The following is a 20,498-nucleotide window of genomic DNA, read 5'->3' as shown; positions in this document are numbered from 1 at the left end:
TCTTGGCTCCACCTTCAGGATGTTCAATTTTCAGCCAACAAACACGCATCGAGCCTGCTCTGTGCCCACCCTTTCCTGGGTGTCGAGGACACAGGCGAAGCGGAACCCTCCAGTGTGGTGGAAGGCAGAGCACAGCGGGCACAGGCACAGTGGGGGAGCAAAGCGGTGGCAGGTTACTGCAGAAGTTGGAGAGCAGGGAGGCTTCTTGAAGGAGGTGACCCTTGAGCTTACTGGGCTTCATAGGATGAGCAAGAATGGCTCCCCGGGGCACTAGCCACCCTCCATCCCCACCTAGTTGTCAGGGGCTTGTGGCTCCCATAGCCCCCAACTTCCCTGTCACTGCATATGCTGTTACTGTCCACTTAGGATCAGTCTCCCACAGATCCATCACTGTATCCCCAGCATTCCACAAATCAGGGTGGCCAGAGACTGGCAAATAAAGGAAAAAGGGTGGATGGGGGACAGGAACACAGAGAGACACACAGGGACAAAATCTGAGGCCTGAGAAACCTGGCATCAATGGCCTCCTGTTCCAGGTCTGCCCCCTTCCCCCATGGGTGCTCCATCTGTGGTTCTCCAGCCCCGCCCTCCTACCCCTCAGCTTGGTCTTCACAACTTCCTGCTCTCCCCCACTCCTGGCTGAACCACCATGGCACCAACTACTCACCTCTCCTACTTGCAGGCCCTGCTGGTGGCAGGCCTGGCCCACAGCTTGAGGGGGTCCCTTAGGGCCCAGGTAAGTGCCCCTACCCTGCTCCCCCTTTCCTTTCCTCTGCCACCCCATGCGTGGGACTCACCTGCTCCTAGAAACAACTGGCTTGTCATTCTGATATCTCAGAGGGAGTGATGGAGACTGGGGAACTGGCTGACTTCCTAGCCCAGTCCTTGCATGGCTGGGAGCCAAGGTGGGGACCCAAAATATACCCCACCACACCTCCTCCATCCTTGGTCCCTTGCCAGGCCCCAGGTCCCCAGCCACTGGAGCTGAAAGAGGTCTTCGCGTTGTTCCAGCTCCAGTACAACCGCAGTTACTCAAACCCAGCAGGTACCACTGGGCACACGCTCAGTCCAGTCCCCTCCTCTCATTTAACAGATGAGGAAACTAAAGCTCAAGTAGAAAATGTGCTTGGCCAAGGCCACTCAGGACAGCGGCAGGGCTGGGGTGGACTCCCTGGTTTCCTGCCTGCATGCATGGAGCCTGGGGGGCAGGTGGCAGCTGTTGTGGTCTGCCCATCCCTGTGACTCTTGGCAGTGGGCAGACTGCTATTCATGTGTTCATTCGGCAAACACCCAAGTGTTCCCATTTTGCCCCTAAGCTGGAGCCTCTCTCTCCACCTCCATGAGCAGCCAGCCTCGTCTCACCCCCACTCTGGGTCTCAACTCCCGCAGAGGGTGGTTTGTGGGGGCTTTCAGTGGACGCTGCCTGCCGTGGGTCTGTATTGTCCCCCCTCGCCCCACCCTTGCGCTCCATCCCACACCCTTGCGCTAGAGCTCCTGATCTGTGTGCTCAGAGGTGTGAAGTGCAGCTCAACAGGAAGCCAGTCTCAGCCACCTGTCTTTTCCTTCTGAGTCACTGTGCCCAGGCCCCTTGCTTGGTTTCCCCTCCGGGTGGGCAGAGAAGTCCCCCTTACTGCCTCTTTGAAAGCCTAACCCTGAGGGGCTGGGCAGCCACTTCCGAGGCCCAGGGGTCTGCAGCGAAGCCTGGGGTGCTACATAAAAGGAGCCCGAGCTCACCGGGGTGGGGGTGGGGGAAGGATGCCCAGCCCAGGGCTGCTTCCTGCTCTGGGGTTTTGGGGGCCAGCCTATGAAAACCCGCTTTGGCCCAGAGCACGCCCGCCGCCTGGACATCTTTGCCCGGAACCTGGCCCAGGCTCAGCAGCTGCAGGAGGAGGACCTGGGCACAGCCAAGTTTGGCGTGACCCCATTCAGTGACCTCACAGGTACCAGAACCCCTCCTGGGCCCTAGGTAGTAGGTAGGAAGCAGAGTCTTCTGCAGGGACAGAGGCAGATGGCAGGGCAGACAATGGCTCCCATTCTCACCCAGGGACCCTGAAGGACGGACCAGGTGCTCATCCACATTAGGGGGCAGTGGTGGGGCAGGGGCTGGAGCTTGGGGTCCAGGACCCCAGTGCAGGTCAGGGGCCAAGGCTGCAGGGCAGGGACAGCACCCCAAGAAGGAGCTTGGCCTTTCTCTAGCCTGTTTCCTGCCTCCCAGCTGGTTGAGGATGTGGATGGCTTCAGTGGGACTGGCAGGACTTGGGGGAGGGGTGTTCAAAACTGTGGCCTTAGTGGCCCTGTTGGTCCCCAGAGGAGGAGTTTCGCCAGGTCTATGGGCAACAGAAGGCGCCTGGAAGGGCCCCCAACGTGAGCAGAAAGGCAGGGCCTAAAGAGTGGGGGAGGCCAGTGCCTGCCACTTGTGACTGGCGGAAGATGGCCAACGTCATCAAACCCGTCAGGAACCAGGTATCTGCTCCTCCCCAGCCTGGCCCAATCCAGCCCCAGTGGTGGGAGGAAGAGAAGGAGGCACTGCCCAGACACCCAGTCCCCCTACTCCTACCCTCTTACCCCCCCAGAAAAACTGCAAGTGCTGCTGGGCCATGGCAGTGGCGGGCAACATCGAGGCCCTGTGGGGCATCAAGTACAGCCAGTCCGTGGAAGTCTCCGTGCAGGGTACGGCTGGGAGAGAGTGGGTGTGTGTGGTGGGGAGGAGGGTACCGGGCACCTGGCCACCCAGGCTGTCCCTTCTTGCTCCAGAGCTGCTTGACTGTGGCCGCTGTGGGGATGGCTGCGGTGGTGGCTTTGTCTGGGACGCATTCATAACTGTTCTCAACAACAGTGAGTACCTTGCCTCTCCAGGTAACTGCACAGGTGGGCATGGGGCTGAGAGGGCCCAGGGTCCAAGGGCTACAAACAGCAAGGGTGGGGGACGTTTGGGAGCCGAGTCTCCACCTCATCTTGCTTCTCTCCACCCTAGGTGGCCTGGCCAGTGAAAAGGATTACCCATTCCAGGGAAACGTCAAAGCCCACAAGTGCCAGGCGAAGAAGCACACAAATGTGGCCTGGATCCAGGATTTCATCATGCTACAGGACGATGAGCAGAGTGCGGGCAGGGTGGGGACATGGGAGGAGGGATGACAGGACAGAAAGAGCATGGTATAGAGATGGTGGAATGGAGAGAGATGAACAGAAGCCCCCAGTAATGCTCTCAGCCCATCTGATCCACCTTTCACCCCGCCCCCCAGTAATCGCCGGGTACCTGGCCACCCAAGGCCCCATCACCGTGACCATCAACATGAAGCTACTGCAGGTGGGATGGGACAGGGAATCGGGGGGGTACACAGGGGAGAGTGGCCCCAAACTCAGCCCCTCTGCCCCTGCCCCCTGCAGCATTACCAGAAGGGTGTGATCAGGGCCAAGTCCAATGACTGTGACCCCCACCGTGTGAACCACTCTGTCCTACTGGTGGGCTTTGGCAAGGGCAAGTCGGTGGCGAGGATGCCGGCAGAGACACCCCAGGGTGGAGCCCCGGCTCATCCTTCTCGCTCCATCCCATACTGGATCCTGAAGAACTCCTGGGGGTCCAACTGGGGCGAAGAGGTGGGTGCACACTACAGTGTGGGTGGGGCAGGCCAGGCCCCTCCTCACCTTCCAGCCCTGATGCCCACTAATTCCTAGGGTTATTTCCGGCTGCACCGAGGAAGCAATACCTGTGGCATCACCAAGTACCCGCTCACAGCCCGTGTGGACAAACAAACTAAGAAGCAGCCAGTCTCCTGCCCTCCCTGAGCCTGCCCGGCCACTTCTCAGCTCTCTCCTGTGCTACCAGTTGCCTCTTGGCTGGCAAGGTTTTTGCCCATCTTACCAAACTTCTGGCTACAGCCTAAATAAACTAAGATTCCCAGCTTCTCAGAGGACTTGACTGAACTGAGGGGATGGTGGATGAGAACACATCACTCTCTTCCTGACATTTCCCAGTCTCTGTGGGGCCAACCTACACACGTCCTTACACACATATTCTTACACCCACACCAACACTCAGAGACATGCCCACACACACCCCTGTGCAGACACCTGACACTCACATGCTGAGCCGTGTGCGCTCCCACACAAGCACCCCCTGGAGTAAGAATCAGTCTCCAAACTCATGGCAGCTTTATTGTCAGTGTGGGCAGGGCGGGGAGGGGAGGGGCCTTAGTCATGGTACAGGCGCAGAAGGCAGCCCCGGAGAGTGCCCATGTAGCGGTCCCAGAGGGCCTGGTACCTGGAAGGATACCAGCAACAGTGACAGTAAGAGCTGATGTTTCCTGAATGCTGCAGCCCTAAGGCACCACTCTAAGCACTTTATGTATCCTAACGCATTTACTCCTCAAAGAACTCTCCCAAGGTAGGTATAAGCCTTATCCACGATTTTACACACAAGGCAACGGAAATGGAGAGGTTAAATAACCAGCCCAAGGTCACAGAGCTCTGGACTCCGGTCCACAGAAAGAGCACTCCAACCCCAGGGTGGCAGGATGGGGAACCCCAAGTCTGCAGGAGGGCTAGGCCTTGGCAGGTGGCTGGCTGGTAAGGCCACACTGGCGGGAGTGCCAGAGTCTCTTACCGGAAGCCATCCAGGGAGTGGACAGACGCTGAATACTGATTCAGGAAGAGCCGCACATCACTCAGCGGCCAGTGGTCGGAGCGGCAGGGTTCCAAAAACTGGTGGCCCAAAGAAACATCTAGCATGTAGTACAGCCCGGGGACAGCCCAGGTCAGCATCAGAGGGCAGCGGCAGGCTGGCTCACCTTCTCCACTAGGTCCACAAACAGGTCTCGGACATCCTTATTGTGGGTCAGCTTGGCGGCCACGTTCACCAGCCCCCGGGACAGGTTCTGTGGGGCAGGGATCCTGGGAGTTCTGCCTTCTGCCCCAGAGGCTGGGGGCTGAGCCCAGAGGCTGGGGGAGGGACAGGGCCCTCCCTGAATCTATCCACTTCCCTCAGTCAACCAAATACCCCCCTCAAAAGGCCTGCAAAGGCAGGAGCTGCACCACCTGCCGGTCACTTTCAGGCATGATCAGAGTTGGCCAGTGGGAATGAGGCACCAGAGGCTGAAGATGCCCAAGGGGTGGAAGCTGGACTGGACCACAGACCTTGAAGTTGGCTTCCATTTCAGAGAAGACGCCAAGCTTTCCCCGGAGAGCGGTGCACACGAGGCTGCCGGGAGACAGGGTCAGCCCTAGAGCGACCCAAGTCCCCATTTCAGGCCCTGCCCCATGGACTCCCCAAGCTCACCTCTTGTGCAGGTCCAGAAGGTCCTTGTCGGCCACTAGCACCTTGAGCTCCTTCAAGTCCTGGAGAAACTCCTTGTCTAAGTCCATGTCCATGTCGTCCACCTGAGAGTCTGGGTGAGGCCCATGAGAGAAGTTGGGCTGGGTGATAATAACCCCTCCCGTGATGTCCAAGCCTTCCTCACCCACCACCTCACTGTGCCCACGCAACAGAAGAGAAAATACAGTCTCCAGTCCACACAGAGAAGCAGCGGGCCCTCTGCAAATAAGAGGTGTAGGGGGCAAGTGGACTACATAGATACGGGTGGCTTGGGGGGACCCCGAAGAAAAAAGGATGCTGGGAACTGAGACCATCCAGGGAAATCACTGGTGGGAGCCAGGCCCTGGGTGGTGGGGAGGGGCCTGGGTGCCTGGCACCTCAGTAGGGGCCTCACCGACAGCTCCAAGGGTCCAGTTCTGGATCATGAGTTCGGCACAGAAAGCAAAGTCACCAAAGCTCAGATACTGCAGTTTCTTCTTCCCAGTCTCAAAGCGGTTGTTGGCAAAGAAGACGATGGCTGCATAGTCCCTGCAAAGATGGGAGAGCAGGCCCCTTCAGGGCTCGGGGTTCCTTCTTCACAAACAGCTCCCCACCTGGAATTCTGGCTGGAATTTGAGCTCGGGTCCCTCTCTGCCCTAACTTCCTGGTGACCCGTCTCAAATCACTTCTCTCTGGCCCTCTGCCTCCTCGTCTGTGCAGAGGGAAGGTTTCTGCCCCGGTTTCCTAACAGACACAGCAGAGATCATGAGGATGACAGCCACCATTCACTGAGCACTTTGTAAGCGCTTCGCATGCAGTGCCTTCTTTCACCTTCGTAATAGCCCAGCTGGCAAATGGCCAGGCTGGAGTCAAACCCGGTCAGTCTGGTCTAAAGTACAGGGCAAAAGTGGGGCAACCATACCCCCAGCACAGTCAGGAGATCAGCGGGGCTGGGGTGGGTTGAGGAAGGCGCACCACAGTGAAGGCCCAGGGAACGAGTGTGCAAGAAGGGGAATGGCTAGCTTCTCACCTGGCTAGCCGGTCCGAGAGGAGGAAGTGTTGCTGGATGTTGTCAACCAGAGAGCCCCGCATTTCCTCTACCACTTTGAAGACTCGCTTAAAGTTGTCAAACTGTAAGGGATTTAGGGAAGGAGGACCAGTCAGAAAACACTCACCCAATAAACTGTTTACTGAACGTTTATCTCCATTCAACTACCCAGCTTAGCAACAAATGCTGACTTAGCACCTGTTATCCTGTCAACTTAGTATCTCTTACCAATTCAACACGCAGTCCCTGAGTGATGCAAACACTTACGTGCTTAACTGTTAGCCAAAAGACTAGTGGTTCAAACCCAACCAGTGGCACCTTGGAAAACACGCCTGTTGATCTGCTTCTGAAAGAACACAGTGTTGAACTCTATGGAGCAGCTCTACTCATAGAGTTGCCAGAAGTTGGAATCAACTTGACGACAACTAACAATATTAAATCATCAAATGCTTATCAGCTTTTGCCATCCTCCCTTGGATAAATGTTTACTCAGTCATAGCTCTAAATTCAACTCTATTTTTGCAACACGCTCTCCAATCCTCCAGGAGCTTGTGCCGGAACTGACTCTGCTGGCTAAGCTCCAGGGGCCCAGAAGTGAACAAATGCTAAGCTGTCCTCAGGAAGCTCACAGGAGACACAGGGAAAAGGCACTAAATGTCAAGAGGAAGGGTTACTTCTCCCTGGCACCGCCAGAAAGACTTGTGCAGGAGGTGGCATCAGACCAGACCTCCTGCCTTGAATTTCAAGGGGTAGATACAGCCAGGAACAGTGGCCTTCAGGGAGAAGGAGCAGCATGATAAAAGCCTGGGAGGTAGAGAAATATAGAAGGCAGTAGGGACCGGGTCACAGAGAGTCTAAGGGTCAAGCCCAAGGAGTGCAATTGTTTTTCAGAAGACAGTGAGAACCAGCGAATGTTTATGAGCAGCAAAAAGTCATTATCAGACCTGGGTTTCTGACAATCTTCACAACTTCGCAAAGTCACTGTGTCTGAAAGATCACTGCGGCAAGAATAGGGGAGGGCTTAGAAGGAGTAAAATGTGGGGAGAAGAGACTGAGTTTGAAGCTGTTGCCACAATGGAGGGTGGGAGGGGAGAACAGTAGCCAAAGGGATGGATGGAGTGAAGGGGTGGTTTGCAGATGGAATGTTGTCTTGGGGGGCTGAATGCCCACCTGTCTCCGACAGCTCTTGAGGGTGATGCCTGTTTTGGTGCTGATGTCATCCAAGTCTTTCTTGGTGCCCTTGGACAGCTTCTTGCCCAGCACTTCTCGCACAAAAGCCTCGTCAAAGGTGTAGTACCTGTGTGGAAGAATGTAGCAGGGAACACCATCGATCCTCCATAAAGAAGGGAAAAAGGGTTCCGGCCAGGGCCTGGGTTCTGGTTCCCTCTGTTCCCAACTTCCTGAGTGCCTCGGTAAGTCCCGTCCCCTCCCAGGGCCTCAGTTTCAGTCAGCGAAATGGGTACGCGATAGCACTGGTTGCAGCGCCTCCACACCCCTCCAGACACGCACCTCTCGATAAGCAGGGCCTGCCGGGAGGGTGGGATCTGGAAGATAAGCTGGTGTAGGAGCTTGGGCGGCGCGTGCAACAGGCGTTCAAGCATTTGGAAGGTGCGGTAATGGTCCATAGTGTCGCTCTGCAGCACCGCCGCCGTGGCGCCTGTCTGCTCCAGGATCCCCGAGCGCACCCGCAACGCCACTGCATCGCTCACTGGGGAGTGGGCGCCGGCATCACGACTCACCTCGCCGACCCCAGGGACCCTCCGGGGATCAATCCCAACCCCTGGACACCCCTTAGCCCCAGTCCCCTGCCCACTTCCGGATGGGACGTCTAAGTCCCGGCCCCGCCCCTTCTCCCACCCAAAACAACCGCGGCGCCGGAGGGGACCCCCAGGCAGCCCCATACACAGACCGGAGTAGCCATCTAACCAGAGGCGATACACGTCTTCGTCAATAAGGGTCGTGTTCCCCACGAAGATGTCCAGCTCGCTGGCCATGGCGACGCCCAGGCCCGGGCGCCGCACCTGCGCCCCAAGCAGGAGCGCCTACTGCCCGGGCCCGGCGCGCCACGCCGGGCCACTTCCGCGAGCGCCGAGACTCCGCTCCGGGTACCCGGAGCCAGCGAAGGACTACTTCCGGGACAGACCCGGCGGGGGCGGGGCCGGGGGCGGGGGCGGGGGCGGCTAGAGGAGAAGCGAAGACGTCGGCTGCGGAATCACCCCTCCTGCCAGCGGGAGGGGGAATACCCGGCTCCTTCGTCGTCCGAAGTTATGGCGGAGGACGACCGAGTCGAGGTCTGCGGCCGGCCTTCCCTGCCCTAGCTGCTCTGTCTTCCCTCCTGGTTTGTCTTCCACCTTCTCTGATCTCTTCCAGGCCTCCCACTTGAGCTATCTGCTAAACTTAGGAGTCTCCTGGGGCTTGACCCTAAATCTCTTCTCTGCAAAAAGAGTATATGGCTCGACTTCCAAGGACCCTTGCTGATAACCCTCCCGCCCATCCGGAGGACGAGCACCTCTCCTGAGTCATTTCACCTGCTCCCAGGGTTTTAACCACTCCCACAAGCTAATGACCTCTCTGATAATGCAGCTCAGAGCTCTGCCTGAAGTCCACATTTGGGGGGCCGCCTGTCTGCTTACTGTCTCCAAGCCACCTACCCCAAATCCCCCCAAGTTCAACAAGTTCTAGACAAACCTTGTCATGGATTGAATTATGTCCCCCCAAAAATGTGTGTTATGAATTGGGCTGGGCCATGATTCCCAGTATTGTGTGGTTTTCCTATATGTTGTAAATCCTGCCTCTATGATGTTAACGAGGAGGATGGCCAGCAGTTGTGTTGGTGAGGCAGGACTCTACCTACGGGATTAGACTGTGTCTTGAGGCAATGGCTTGAGATATAAAAGAAGGGAGCAGAGAGACGGGGGGACCTCATACTACCAAGAAAGCAGCACCCGGAGCAGAGCACGTCCTTTGGACCTGAGGTCCCTGCGCCTGTGAAGTTCCTCGACCATGGGAAGATTGAGAACAAGGACCTTCTTCCAGAGCTGACGGAGAAAGCCCTCCCCTGGAGCTGACGCCTTGAATTTGGACTTTTAGCCTACTTTACTGTGAGGAAATTTCTTTTTGTTAAAGCCGTCCTCTTGTGGTATTTCGGTTATGGCAGCACTAGATGACGAAGATATCTCCTCCAATCAGTGTCTGTCCTGCATCCCTGTCTGTGACAGCCCCAACATCCACCCAGTTCTCATACCAGAAACCTGAGCATTCTCCCAGACTGGTCTCTCCCACATTCAGTTATGCTGATTTTGCCTCCTGGGTATTTCTAGTATCTGATTCCTCCCCTCCACCCCCACTGGCACTGCTCCAGCCCAGACCTGCATAGCTTTCCTTGCCCATGGCTACAGTATTCTTACTAATCTCTCTGCCTACACCTCTCCCCCCGGCCCATCCCACACAGAACAGCGTGAACCAATGCACATTTGAATTATGTTACTCCCCTGCTTAAAATCCTTGATGGTCTGTGGAAACTCCCCAGCCTGGTATTAAAAGCCCTTTAGAATCTGGCTTCCAACTACCTTTGTAACCTCCTCACTCTCGCGCCACTTTCTCCATGCACTTACCTTTAAAAAACATCAGACTACCCTCTCTGTTCCTAAAACAGCTAGGCCCTTTCAGGTACCTGTGTTTTTCACGGTGCCGCGAGTCAGGGGAAGACTCTTTCCCTGAAATAATCCTCTCTTTACTTGGCCTAGTCCTAGGCATCTTTCAGCCACTCGCCTATCACCTCTTTCAGGAAATCTTTCTGATAGCCCTTCAGACCGTTATCTCCGCCCTCCGCCCCCCCCCCGCCCCATTTGCTTCTTGTTTAACACAGTCTGCCCGTCAAATTGCGACTTCTTTGAGGACAAGATTAGGATCTTGGTCCAGTTTATTTCTGCTGGGGCCTAATATACAATAAGCCTTTACAGAACAACCGAATCCCTTGTATGCCCCACCCTTGGGCAGGAAACACTCCGTGGGAGGTAGGGTCAGCTGACGGGGTGCCAGGACGTTTAGACTGAGGAGCTGAGAGACTCCAGAGTTTGAACTAAGCTAGGCAGGAAGGGAAGGCGATCAGTTTGCGTTCCGTCCCGGAGTGGGCAGGAGAGTCGGGGGCCGACGCCCGAGACTTGATCCTCGAGAAGGAGTTGAGCGGCCTAGGCTCATGCTTGAGGAGGTCGGAACTGGGAGGTACGAAGCACGTAGCTTCGCGCTCAGACTGCCGCGGAGGACGGGGACGCTGGGACCCTGTGTCCGGGAAGAGTCAGGGCCACCGTGGTCGGGAGTGGGCGGGGGAGAGGCTTCTGAGCTCGGCCCGCCCCTTTCCGGAGCTGCTTTCCCGGATTGGCTGTTCGCCCGCGACGTCACGCGGCCCCGCCCCGGCGCGCGCCCTGGCGCGTGCCCACCCCCGAGCCGCGGCCACAGGTTCGCTGCCTCCGCCACTGTCTGCAGCCCGCGAGCCGGAGCCCGAGCCTTAGCGGCGCTGGGCCGACGCGGGGCTCCTGGGCGGCGGGCGATGCTCCAGTGGCCTAAGCAGCAATGGAGGCCGAGGCGGGCGGCCTGGAGGAGCTGACGGACGAGGAGATGGCGGCGCTGGGCAAAGAGGAGCTGGTGCGGCGGCTGCGGCGGGAGGAGGCGGCGCGCCTGGCGGCGCTGGTGCAGCGCGGCCGCCTCATGCAGGAGGTGAATCGGCAGCTGCAGGGCCACCTGGGCGAGATCCGCGAGCTCAAGCAGCTCAACCGGCGCCTGCAGGCTGAGAACCGCGAGCTGCGCGACCTCTGCTGCTTCCTGGACTCGGAGCGCCAGCGAGGGCGGCGCGCTGCGCGCCAGTGGCAGCTATTCGGAACCCAGGCGTCCCGGGCCGTGCGCGAGGACCTGGGAGGCTGCTGGCAGAAGCTGGCCGAGCTGGAGGGCCGCCAGGAGGAGCTGCTGCGGGAGAACCTGGCACTTAAGGAGCTCTGCCTCGCGCTGGGCGAGGAGTGGGGCCCCCGCGGCGGCTCCGGCGGCACGGGGGGCTCTGGCCCGGGGCCGACCCCCGAGCTCGCCCTGCCCCCCTGCGGGCCCCGCGACCTGGGCGATGGAAGCTCCAGCACCGGCAGCGTGGGCAGCCCCGATCAGTTGCCCCTGGCCTGCTCCCCTGATGACTGAGGGCTCCGCTTCCTAGGCACCGGCGCCCGCCTGGATTGCGCCCCGAACGACGGGATTGCGGTGGACCTCGGAACCGGAGCGCCGCCCTGGTTTCGCCCGAGGGGCGGCCTGCATGAACTGAGAAACCCTGACACCGAAGAGAATCCCTCGTTTTGGCCAATGGGGTGCAGGGAGGCTGGAGCGGAGAAACTTGCTGGGGGCTGGGTGGGTACTAATAAACTGGGAAGGAAGCGGAGCCCGCCGCCTGGGCAGCGTCTGTTTGGGACTCGCCGGGGTTGGGACGAGGGCGGGGATGTTGAGACGGGGCCCCATCCCCTTCTGGAGGGACCGCAGAGCTAAGGTGGCTGGCTCCCCCTTTACCTCGTGGCTGGGGTGGGATAGGGGACCGTGGTAGGCCCCTGACTCCCCCCGTGGGGCTGTGGGACAGGCCATGATCCAGACCCTGAAGTGACTTCCCGGCTCCTTCCTGTCCAAGACAATGGGGCAGGAAGCAGGTGTCGGGGGCCTGGAACTCAATCCGCCTCCCCTGAGGCTGGAAGGGGCATACCAGCTCTCCCCTGTGGGCCCTCCCCTGGAGGAGGAGGAGGTAATCCTCTTCACTTGCACTCTTGAGCACTGTTCTCTCCAGTCCAGGAGATGAAGCGTAACAGACGTAGCCTCATTTGTCAGATAAAACGTCCCAGTTCAGAGATATCAAAGAATTTATCCAAGGTCAGGCAGTGAGTGGGTGGATTTGAAACAAGCCCAGGGCTTCGGGCTTCAAATGTTCCCCCTTTAGCCTCGGGGTCCAATGAAACACCCAGACCAGAGCTTCAAGCCTTTTTATTCCGTTTGACAGATTTGTACAAAAATACTCTCTTAAGGAAAATAAATAGCAGCTGCCTTTGCTGTGTGGGCTTGGACTCCCTGAAGCTAAAGGCCTCTCAGAGCTGGGTGCCACAGGTGAGCTCATCACAGAAGCCTCCAACGCCCTCCGGGGCTGTGCCATTTCAGAGGGGCCTGAAGGATGCCCTGGTCCGATCAGGTGGTGCTGCTGGCAGTGGGGCTGGGTTAGTGTTCTAGGCTGGTAGGGCGGCACCTTCTGTCAGGGAGTAGGGCTGGGTGGATGACAGGAAGAGGGTGATGTAGGCTATGGGGGTGGATCTGGAAGAGGTTAGGACTCCAGAGGACCTCGAAGGCTCTACAAAGTCCTTTTGGGCTGCTGGGAGTTCTCTGGCACAAGCAGGAAATAATTTGTCTCTCATGTAGTGCAAATTGTGCTAGAGGGGCCAGCTCGAGAGAAACAGTGAGCAGCGTTGGTGGCTCCAAGCTGGTTCCATCCTGAAGCAAAATATGCTCAGTCTCATCTGGAGGGATGGAGAAGAACGTGCTGGGTTTGGGATGGACTGTAGTCCAGACCAGCTGGACCAATGAGGGTAGAGGTGTTGGCTAGAGTGACACCTGCAGGGAAGGGGCTGGAGCACCTCACAAAGCAAGGAGGGTGGGGGAGCCGAGAGGGTCAGAGGACGGGTCCCCGCTGCTGCTGCTACTCCTGCGATGGGCCGAGGCGCAGGGCTCTGGGGTGCTGGGGTAGGTGAAGACCAGGCTCGGGGTGAATGGGGTCAGGGAGGGCGTGGTCATGAGCGTGGGCGTGTGCAGCGCCTCGGGTTCAAGCACCGGCCCCGGGGAAAGGGAGATACAAGGCACAGAGCGGGAGGGGGCAGGCGGGCTGCTGGTACCGCCTGTGCCGCTTGTGTCCTCTGTGCTGCTCTCCTCAGCCCCTTCTGGGATTTTGCAGATGGGGCGGTGGGCTTCCAGCACCAGCTCCAGGCGCTCCTTCTGCTTCTGCAGCTCCTCAATCTCTCGCTGCAACCCAGACTTCTCATCCTCCAGTTTGTCGGTCTCCTGTAAAAGGTCAAAAGGTCAGGGGAGGAATGAAGAAGGTGAGGGCTGAATACCCTGCAGCCTGGGAGGATGGGTGGGGGTGGTTGGGAGCCCCTGTGTAAGGCTGGACTACAACTCCCGTGAGCCCCTGGGAGAGAATGGGCACGACTCCCATCAGGCTTGGGGGCGTCCTAGAAAGCGGTAGTCCGCAAGAGCTCTGCTCTGAGCCCAGCCCTGATTATGCGCTTTAGGAAAGAGTCAAGGGGAGTAGATTTGCATGGTTACAGAGTGAGATGCGCTGCAACTAATTTTTAATCGCTTTGTCTTCGTCCTTTTTCCAGAAGGGTTCCCCTTAGCTAGGGAGGCAGTTAGGCGCCCCTGGTTCCCACGGGGTCCCCCTAAGGCTTGGGGGGCCGGGGCTCACAGCCTGCAGGAAGTCGGTCAGTTCCTTCCTCCTGTTCCGGCACTTGGCAGCGGCTAACTTGTTCCGCTCGCGTCTCACTCGGCGGCGCTCCTCCTCCTCGGGACTGATCTGGGGAACAGAGGGTCGAAGGGTGGAAGGTGAGGCACCACTGCGGCAGGCTGCCCAGCGCCCGCCCCCCATGGTGGCCCAGGGGTAGACCCCTGGCGGAGGACACGGTTTAGAGACCACAGCACCGCAGCCGACTTCCCGCACTCACGGTCTGGGCAGCCTGGATCGGTCAGATTTCCTCCTGGCACTCAGCCTCTGCCTCCTACGGTTCCTCACACCAAGTGCCCTCCCCTTCCACAAACCTTAAACCTCCTCGTCGTCCGGGACTCAGCTAAAATGCCCTCGCCTCTGGGAAGCCTTCTCTCATCCCCCAGCCAGAAGTGGCCTTTGCTCCTCTGAGACCTGGAGCAGGGCCCCCAACCCTCTTTGACCAGAACCCTCATTCTTTCCATCTCTTGAAGACCAAGGGGCCTCTTCCCCTGGGACTGTGAAAACTAGGAGGGGCTACTGAGTGCTCCAGAATAAGTCGTAATTTACTAGGAGCCTACTATGTGCTAAAGGAGCCCTGGTGGCACAGTGGTTAAAGAGCTCTGCTGTTAACCCAAAGGTCGGTGGTTCTAACCCACCCAGCCGCTCCACAGGAGAAAAGACCAGGCAATTTGCTCTTCTAAAGATTTACAGCCTAGGAAACCCTAAGGGGCGGTTCTACCCTGTCATATAGAAATGCTATGAGTCGAAATCAACTGGAGGGCACACAACAAAAACAACTAATTATGTGTCAGCTAAGTGCTTCATACGATTCTTAACCACTTTCCATGTGAGGAACTGAAGCTCAGGGGGGATGAATCCCTGGGTAAGGTCCCAGATCAGGAATTAGAGTCCACTACCTCTATTGAAACCCTGGTGGCATAGTGGTTGAGTGCTACAGCTGCTAACCAAGAGGTCAGCAGTTTGAATCTACCAGGTGCTCCTTGGAAACTCTACGGTGCAGTTCTACTCTGTCCTATAGAGTCTCTATGAGTCGGAATCAACTCAACAGCAGTGGGTATCTCTATTGACACTGGCCAGCTTATGGAGACCACCTCCCCCCAAAAGAACCACTCACAGCCCCAACCTGGGAGTGCCCAGAATCAAAGTGCCACCCTTACAACAGGGCAGGAGTCCAGAAGGCGGTTACCCCTGGCTTGCCTGTGTCTGGGGCTCTCTCGCTAAAGTCCCCTGCATCCGTTCTACTTCTGGGAAAACCACCCCTGGCCCATCTCACATCTTTCCCAGGATCCCATCCTCCCTATTCTCTACTCTGCTGTTGGAGCAAGCTTTTTAACATGCGGACCTCACCCCACTGTTGCCTCACAGATCAGAACGCTCCAGGGAGAGGAAGGAGGAAAGCCCCCTATCTTACTTATTATCCCTTAAGCCCCCCTTATCTTTCATTTATTTATTTTGGCAAAGATTTTATTTGAGCAGTGTAAGGGTAGTATCCTTGGCTAGGGAGGCAAGAGGCTCTCTTATTTATTATCCCTTAAAGCCCCCCTATCTCTGGTTTATTTATTTTGGCAAGGACTTTATTTGAGAAGTGGTGAGGGCAGGAGCCCTGACTGGGAAGGCAAGAGACCCCGGATCATGCTGCTTGGAGCCTCCTGGCAGCTTCTGGTGAAACAGTGTGCCTGGATGGTTAGGAGCTGACTTTAGGGTTGGACAGACCCAGGCTCATTACTCACTCCTTGTGTGGTCTTGGGCAAGTAACTTTACTCCTCTGGGCATTTGTTTTCTCCGCTGTAAAATGGGGAGAATCAGAGTACATTCCCCAGAGAGTTCTTGTGAGAATTAAATGAGATAGGGAAACTGAGACCTAGAGAGTAGCTGAAGGGGATCCACTCTTTCCTTTTCTCTCCCCAGCTGTGCAGTGCCACAGACAGCGACAGCCCACTCCCCTGCACATGCCAGTGGGGGGAGGCCCTCTGCCATACTCTCACCTTTCCATGTTCACATCCTCACCTCTACCTCCATTCCTTGTGCCTGCCACTCCCTCCACCCAGAACTTCATCTTTTCTTCATCTCTGCCTTTGCAAATCCTACCCTAGGATTTAACATCCTTGGAGGCTAGTATGCCCCCTCCTCCAGGAAGCTTTCCCTGATCTAGAAGGGACCTCCTTGCCTTCTGGGCCTCTCCAAGGGTTCCAGTCACTTTCTGTCTTGGGCAATAGTTGCCAGTGACCCTGCCTTCTAGGCTTGTGCTCTCCTTTTCTGGCAGGAGCTTGTTCTCAGCACCCTAGCAGCCCTATGGGCATCAGAACCAGGGCCAGGCGTCTGCTCCTTACCTGGTCACAGGGCCGGCGCCGCACTCCTGGAGGTGGCCCCAGGGCCCGGATGACACCTGGTCGGGGCTGCGGCGGGTTGAACTGGGGGTAGCCCAGAGGCCTGGGATAGCTGCTGGGCCCCAGGAAGTGAGGCTGCACCATCCACTGCAGCTCCTGGCTGCCACTCACAGCGTTGAGGCTTGGCACAAGGTGGAATTTCTGGGGGACAAGAAGTGGATGGCCAAGGATGAGTTCTGTGTGGATTGAGGGGCATCTAGTAGACAGAGGGTACACTGCCATCCACTCCCAAAGCAGCTGCCAGTTCTGGGAGATCAGAAAGAGCGCAGCTTGGCAGTCAGACAGACGGACTTGGTGGCAAATCCCTGCTCAGCTGTTTGACTTTGCACAAGTCACATAACTTTTCTGTGCCTGTTTGTCCTGCTAAGCACTGTCCTGACCACTTTACAGAGACTGACTCATATACTCTGCACAACTGCCCTATGAGGACTGCTCTAGTAGTAACTTCATTTTCAGTCCGGGGAAGAATTGCCTGAAAACACACAGTGTGTAAGTGGGACCCCAGCTCGCCAGGCTCCAGAGTCTTGCCCTTACCCCTGCACCCTGCCTGAGTCCCATCTGCACAAAGAGGGTAACTGTGAGAATCAGGTGAGAGAACGTGTGACAGAGCCTGGTAAGTGGCAAGTGCCTAATGCGCAGGGGACTGTGGTGGGCAGGAGTCACTGCGCTGGGTTCAGGCAATCCCAGTTCTAAACCTGGCTCAGCCACTTTCTGATTGTGTGACTTTGGGCAAGCTGTTAAGCTGTTTACCTTCATTGTGCCTCAGTTCCTCATTTGTAACATTGTAATAGGTGAGGGGAGCCCTGCTGGTGCAGTGGTTGTTTGGCAGCTAAGCAAAAGGTTGGCAGTTCAAATCCACCAAGCCATTCCTTGGAAACCCTATTGGGCAGTTCTACTCTGTCCTATAGTATTGCTAGGAGTCAGAATGGACTCCACTGCAACAGGTTTGGGGTTTTGTTTTGTTTTGTTTTGTTTTGTTTTTGGTTTAATAGGTGAGAATTACAGCATTTCACTGATTCTCAGAAGTACCTTTTAATAGCTCTGAAATCATAGTTTAATTGACATTTTTTTCCTTTACTGGCACAAACTCATGGTAGGTTTTAAAATCATCGTTTCTTAGATTCAGTGGAATAGTCAATGAAGTGGAAAGCGCCTAGCACTTCCCTGGCACACTGTAAATGACACGCCAAAGGTTATCTGAGATGATTTCTGCCAGGAATCTGAGCAATGGGTTGGGATGAGGGCACACTGTTCTGGGAGCAGAACAGGGTTAGAGGCCTGGAGCTGGGCCCTGGGTGTGGGCGACCTGTCGTCTGAGAAGCTCTCCACAAGCCCAGGCAAGTTTCGACAGCAGTGGCCCCGGCTAAGGCTGCTGTCCCAGTGACCCGGTGACCCCAGTTCCGGGCCCGAGGCACTGCCAGCGGCGGCATCTCCCGCTCCCGAGGTTGTCCGGGCCAGGGCGCTCGGGGCCAGGAAGGGAGGGGCGCCGCGGGTGACTCAGCCGCCGTGACTCGGCCGCCGTGACTCGGCGGAACGGACGCCCGCTCATTCTCTCCCCTGGTGACACGTGCTCGCGGCCCTTTGACAGGAAATGGGCACCTGCAGCCTCCCAGATCCCCCCAGCCGGCAGCGGGCGCCGGTGCGGGCCGAGGGTCGGGGGCGTTGGCGTTGCCCGTTGCGTGACGCCGCACACGTCCCGAGGCTTCGTAGGGTTTAGTGGCCCCAACTGGGAAAGGGGTCGAGAGCCAGTCTCCGGAAACCACCAGGCTCCACTGCCAGACAGCCACCGAAAAGCGTGAAGCCTCAGTGAAGAGTGGGGGGAGGGAGGGACAGACCAACGGACAGACACACAGCGACAGGCAGCGCCGAGTTCCTATTTTGTAGAGGCTGGTCAGCCGATGGTGACCGCCTCCCTCCAGTGTCCGCACGTCTCGGCCTTAGCCCAAACCCGGAGCCCGGGCATCCAGCCCGAGATGGAGAGCCTCGCTGATCCTGGTGGGGCTACGACTAACCCAGATGTCCCTGATCCCCGTCGGAGAACTAGCGGTGGGCAGGAGGAAGGAAAGAAGGAAACAGACGGAGGGACCGACCGCAGGCAGCGCGGGGAAGGGGGCGGGCGAGGAGCGGCGCCCGAAGGTCGTCCCGCGCATCCCCCTGGGCCGTGGAGAGAACGTGGCTCCCGGACGGCAGGTAATGGCAGGGTCCTCGGCCCGGCCCCCGGCCCTAGCCGGCCCCCGGCCCCTGGCCCTGGCCCCTCATCGGTCCCCCGCCCCCGCTCTGGTCCTTCTCCGGTCCCCAGCTCGTCCCGGAGCGGACCCCGGCGTCCCAGGCGCTGTCCGAGCCGTCTCACCTGCTGGGCGGCCGCCTGCGCCGCGGCGGGATTGGGCGCGGGAGGGCCGTACGCGCCGCCCGGCCCGGTGCTCGGTCCGGGCTCCTCGAAGTCTCGGAACATGCCCTGGGCTGCTGCTTGCGGGCCCGCGGCGGCTCGGTCCTGACTCACCGTCTCCTCGCCGACTCTTCGCTTTTTGTGAATGAACGCTGGCGGGCTGAACCACTCGGACTGCGCGGGGGTGCTCGGCGGCGGGTCCCCTGGGCTCCCTCTCCCGACGCACCGCCCGTGCCGTCCGCGCGAGCTTTGCGACGCCTCCTGCGGCCCGGTGCCCCCTCTGCTCGGAGAAGGGGCGGACTCGCGGGCCCCCGCGACCGCCGGCGGGGCTCTGTGCAGGGCTCCGCCCTCTGACGCAGCTGCCCATACATGGTGCAATTTCCTCGGCGCGCCCAGGTAGAGCCCAGGGTTCCCCCGGCCTGACGCACCTGCGGCCGCCCCGCCCCGCCCCGCCCCGCCGCTCGGTCCGCCGCCCGCGCGCCCTGGTCCGCACGCGGCCTCGGCCTTTGCAGCGGTGAAATGGGACGACGTCGTTCCGGAGCTACCTGTCCGCGCGTGGGAGGTGGAATGATGAATGGGAAAGCAGTTTGGAAGCTGTAAAATGGATTAGGAATGTGATACATTATTTATTTTATCATTATCACTGGGTGTTTTGTTTCATGCCGGAAACCATGCTAAGTGCCACGCACGGTTTCACAGTTGTGGCAGGGGGCCCGTCCACTGGCATTGCTGTACGGCTCCGGATATACCGAAAAATGAATGAATGACACATCAGAGTTATAAACATGGGGATCTATTTTAAGTGCTTAAAAGAACAGAGTAATGCTTTGAACAGTCCACAGATACAATGCAATATCGTTGTGCTGCTGACTGGAAATTGCAGGAGCTCGAACACGTTTTAAGGTCCCTGCGTGGCACAAACGGTTTGCGATCGATTACTAATCTAAAGGTTAGCAGTTCAAACCTGCTCAGTGGCGCGGACGAAGAAAGGCCTGGCAATCTGCTTTCATAAAGATTACAGCCAAGAAAACCCTAGGAGCAATTCTACACTGTAACACATGAGTCGCTGTGAGTCAGAATCAACCCTATGGCAATGAGTTGGTCTGTTATGGAGTGGGATTCTGCGATGGGACTCCAGTGGCTAGCTGTCTGGTGAACACCATCTTCTTTAAATACTGTCATGCTACTTGTGGACTGTGTGGTCACCAGCATTGTTTGGAGATTATGTCAAAGGTCTGTATGAACCTGAGGCCGGAATCAAAAGTCAGCAACCAAAGACCAACAATCCTGGGAAGTAGGTACCACCATCATCCCCATTTTACGGATGGGGAAGCTGAGGCTGAGAGAGGCTGAAATGATTGTCCAGGGTCACTAGGTGAAGGGCTGGACCAGATTCCCAAACTAGGGCTGTAGGAGCTCTAAGGCCAGGCTCAGCCAAGATTTTTCAAAGCCCTCACTGCGTCACAGACGCTATTCCACACATGCAGAACGTCAGTGCTGAGAGGACCGTCCAAGAGCTTCTGTGCCCCTCCTGTTTTACAGATGAGGAAACTGAAGCCCAGAAAGAGTAGGAGCTGCTGACGTCACACAGCTGTAGAAAGAACGCTGGGCTCTCCAGCTTTTCCACCAGAACCTCCATTTGATCAGCTCCAGCAGAGCTCCAGGGGGCAGGGCCCTGGGCAGCCTGTCGTGGGCACAAAGGTGAGGGGTCTGTGGGCTCACTCAGGGCTGGAGCCAGGAGGCCAGCTCGACTTTGGGGTTCCAGTCACAGAGCGGCCATTTTCTGTTGTGTCGCCTAGCTTCCAGGGGTGAATTATTCAATGAGCAAAGTAGGCACAGGTTTATTTGCCCTTACTCTCTAGTCTGTAGTGAACAATTGC

General features: G+C 57.7%; 4 protein-coding genes across 8 annotated transcripts; 2 read left to right on the top strand and 2 right to left on the bottom strand.

The window, feature by feature from the left end:
* The first annotated feature begins 605 nt into the window (after nt 1-605).
* Nucleotides 606-4,232, top strand: CTSW (cathepsin W). The gene is made up of 10 exons (XM_003419583.3): nt 606-736; nt 961-1,045; nt 1,827-1,940; nt 2,309-2,463; nt 2,574-2,670; nt 2,755-2,835; nt 2,975-3,100; nt 3,243-3,307; nt 3,388-3,597; nt 3,676-4,232. Exons 1-10 carry the CDS (start codon nt 650-652, stop codon nt 3,784-3,786), a joined length of 1,131 nt encoding a protein of 376 aa, XP_003419631.1. The 5' UTR covers nt 606-649; the 3' UTR covers nt 3,787-4,232.
* On the bottom strand, nt 4,136-8,405 carry FIBP (FGF1 intracellular binding protein). Of its 4 annotated transcripts, none has more exons than XM_010599034.3 (11): nt 8,265-8,378; nt 7,848-8,046; nt 7,509-7,635; nt 6,606-6,684; nt 6,321-6,421; nt 5,706-5,839; nt 5,276-5,384; nt 5,134-5,197; nt 4,788-4,874; nt 4,604-4,701; nt 4,136-4,261 (listed from the first exon to the last, which is right to left on the bottom strand). In XM_010599034.3, exons 2-11 carry the CDS (start codon nt 8,038-8,040, stop codon nt 4,192-4,194), a joined length of 1,062 nt encoding a protein of 353 aa, XP_010597336.1. In that variant the 5' UTR covers nt 8,041-8,046; nt 8,265-8,378; the 3' UTR covers nt 4,136-4,191. The 4 variants fall into 4 exon arrangements, with proteins under 4 accessions (XP_010597336.1, XP_010597335.1, XP_003419630.1 ...); XM_010599033.3 differs by having other exon boundaries at nt 8,248-8,369; XM_003419582.3 differs by lacking the exon at nt 6,606-6,684 and having other exon boundaries at nt 8,248-8,405.
* Nucleotides 8,406-10,758: 2,353 nt separating this feature from the next.
* Nucleotides 10,759-11,754, top strand: CCDC85B (coiled-coil domain containing 85B). The gene has a single exon (XM_003419581.4). It carries the CDS (start codon nt 10,911-10,913, stop codon nt 11,517-11,519), a length of 609 nt encoding a protein of 202 aa, XP_003419629.1. The 5' UTR covers nt 10,759-10,910; the 3' UTR covers nt 11,520-11,754.
* Nucleotides 11,755-12,324: 570 nt separating this feature from the next.
* FOSL1 (FOS like 1, AP-1 transcription factor subunit) lies at nt 12,325-18,884 on the bottom strand. 2 transcript variants are annotated; one of them, XM_010599026.3, is made up of 4 exons: nt 18,583-18,883; nt 16,176-16,373; nt 13,807-13,914; nt 12,325-13,403 (listed from the first exon to the last, which is right to left on the bottom strand). In XM_010599026.3, exons 1-4 carry the CDS (start codon nt 18,682-18,684, stop codon nt 12,984-12,986), a joined length of 828 nt encoding a protein of 275 aa, XP_010597328.1. In that variant the 5' UTR covers nt 18,685-18,883; the 3' UTR covers nt 12,325-12,983. The 2 variants fall into 2 exon arrangements, with proteins under 2 accessions (XP_010597328.1, XP_064143837.1); XM_064287767.1 differs by lacking the exon at nt 12,325-13,403 and having other exon boundaries at nt 13,651-13,909; nt 18,583-18,884.
* Nucleotides 18,885-20,498: the final 1,614 nt, after the last annotated feature.

The sequence above is a fragment of the Loxodonta africana genome, chromosome 7 (genome assembly GCF_030014295.1).
Source record: "Loxodonta africana isolate mLoxAfr1 chromosome 7, mLoxAfr1.hap2, whole genome shotgun sequence".
Classification (NCBI taxonomy): Eukaryota; Metazoa; Chordata; class Mammalia; order Proboscidea; family Elephantidae; genus Loxodonta; species Loxodonta africana.
Note: the sequence above shows the minus strand (reverse complement) of the source record. Positions and strands in the feature narration are given on the sequence as shown.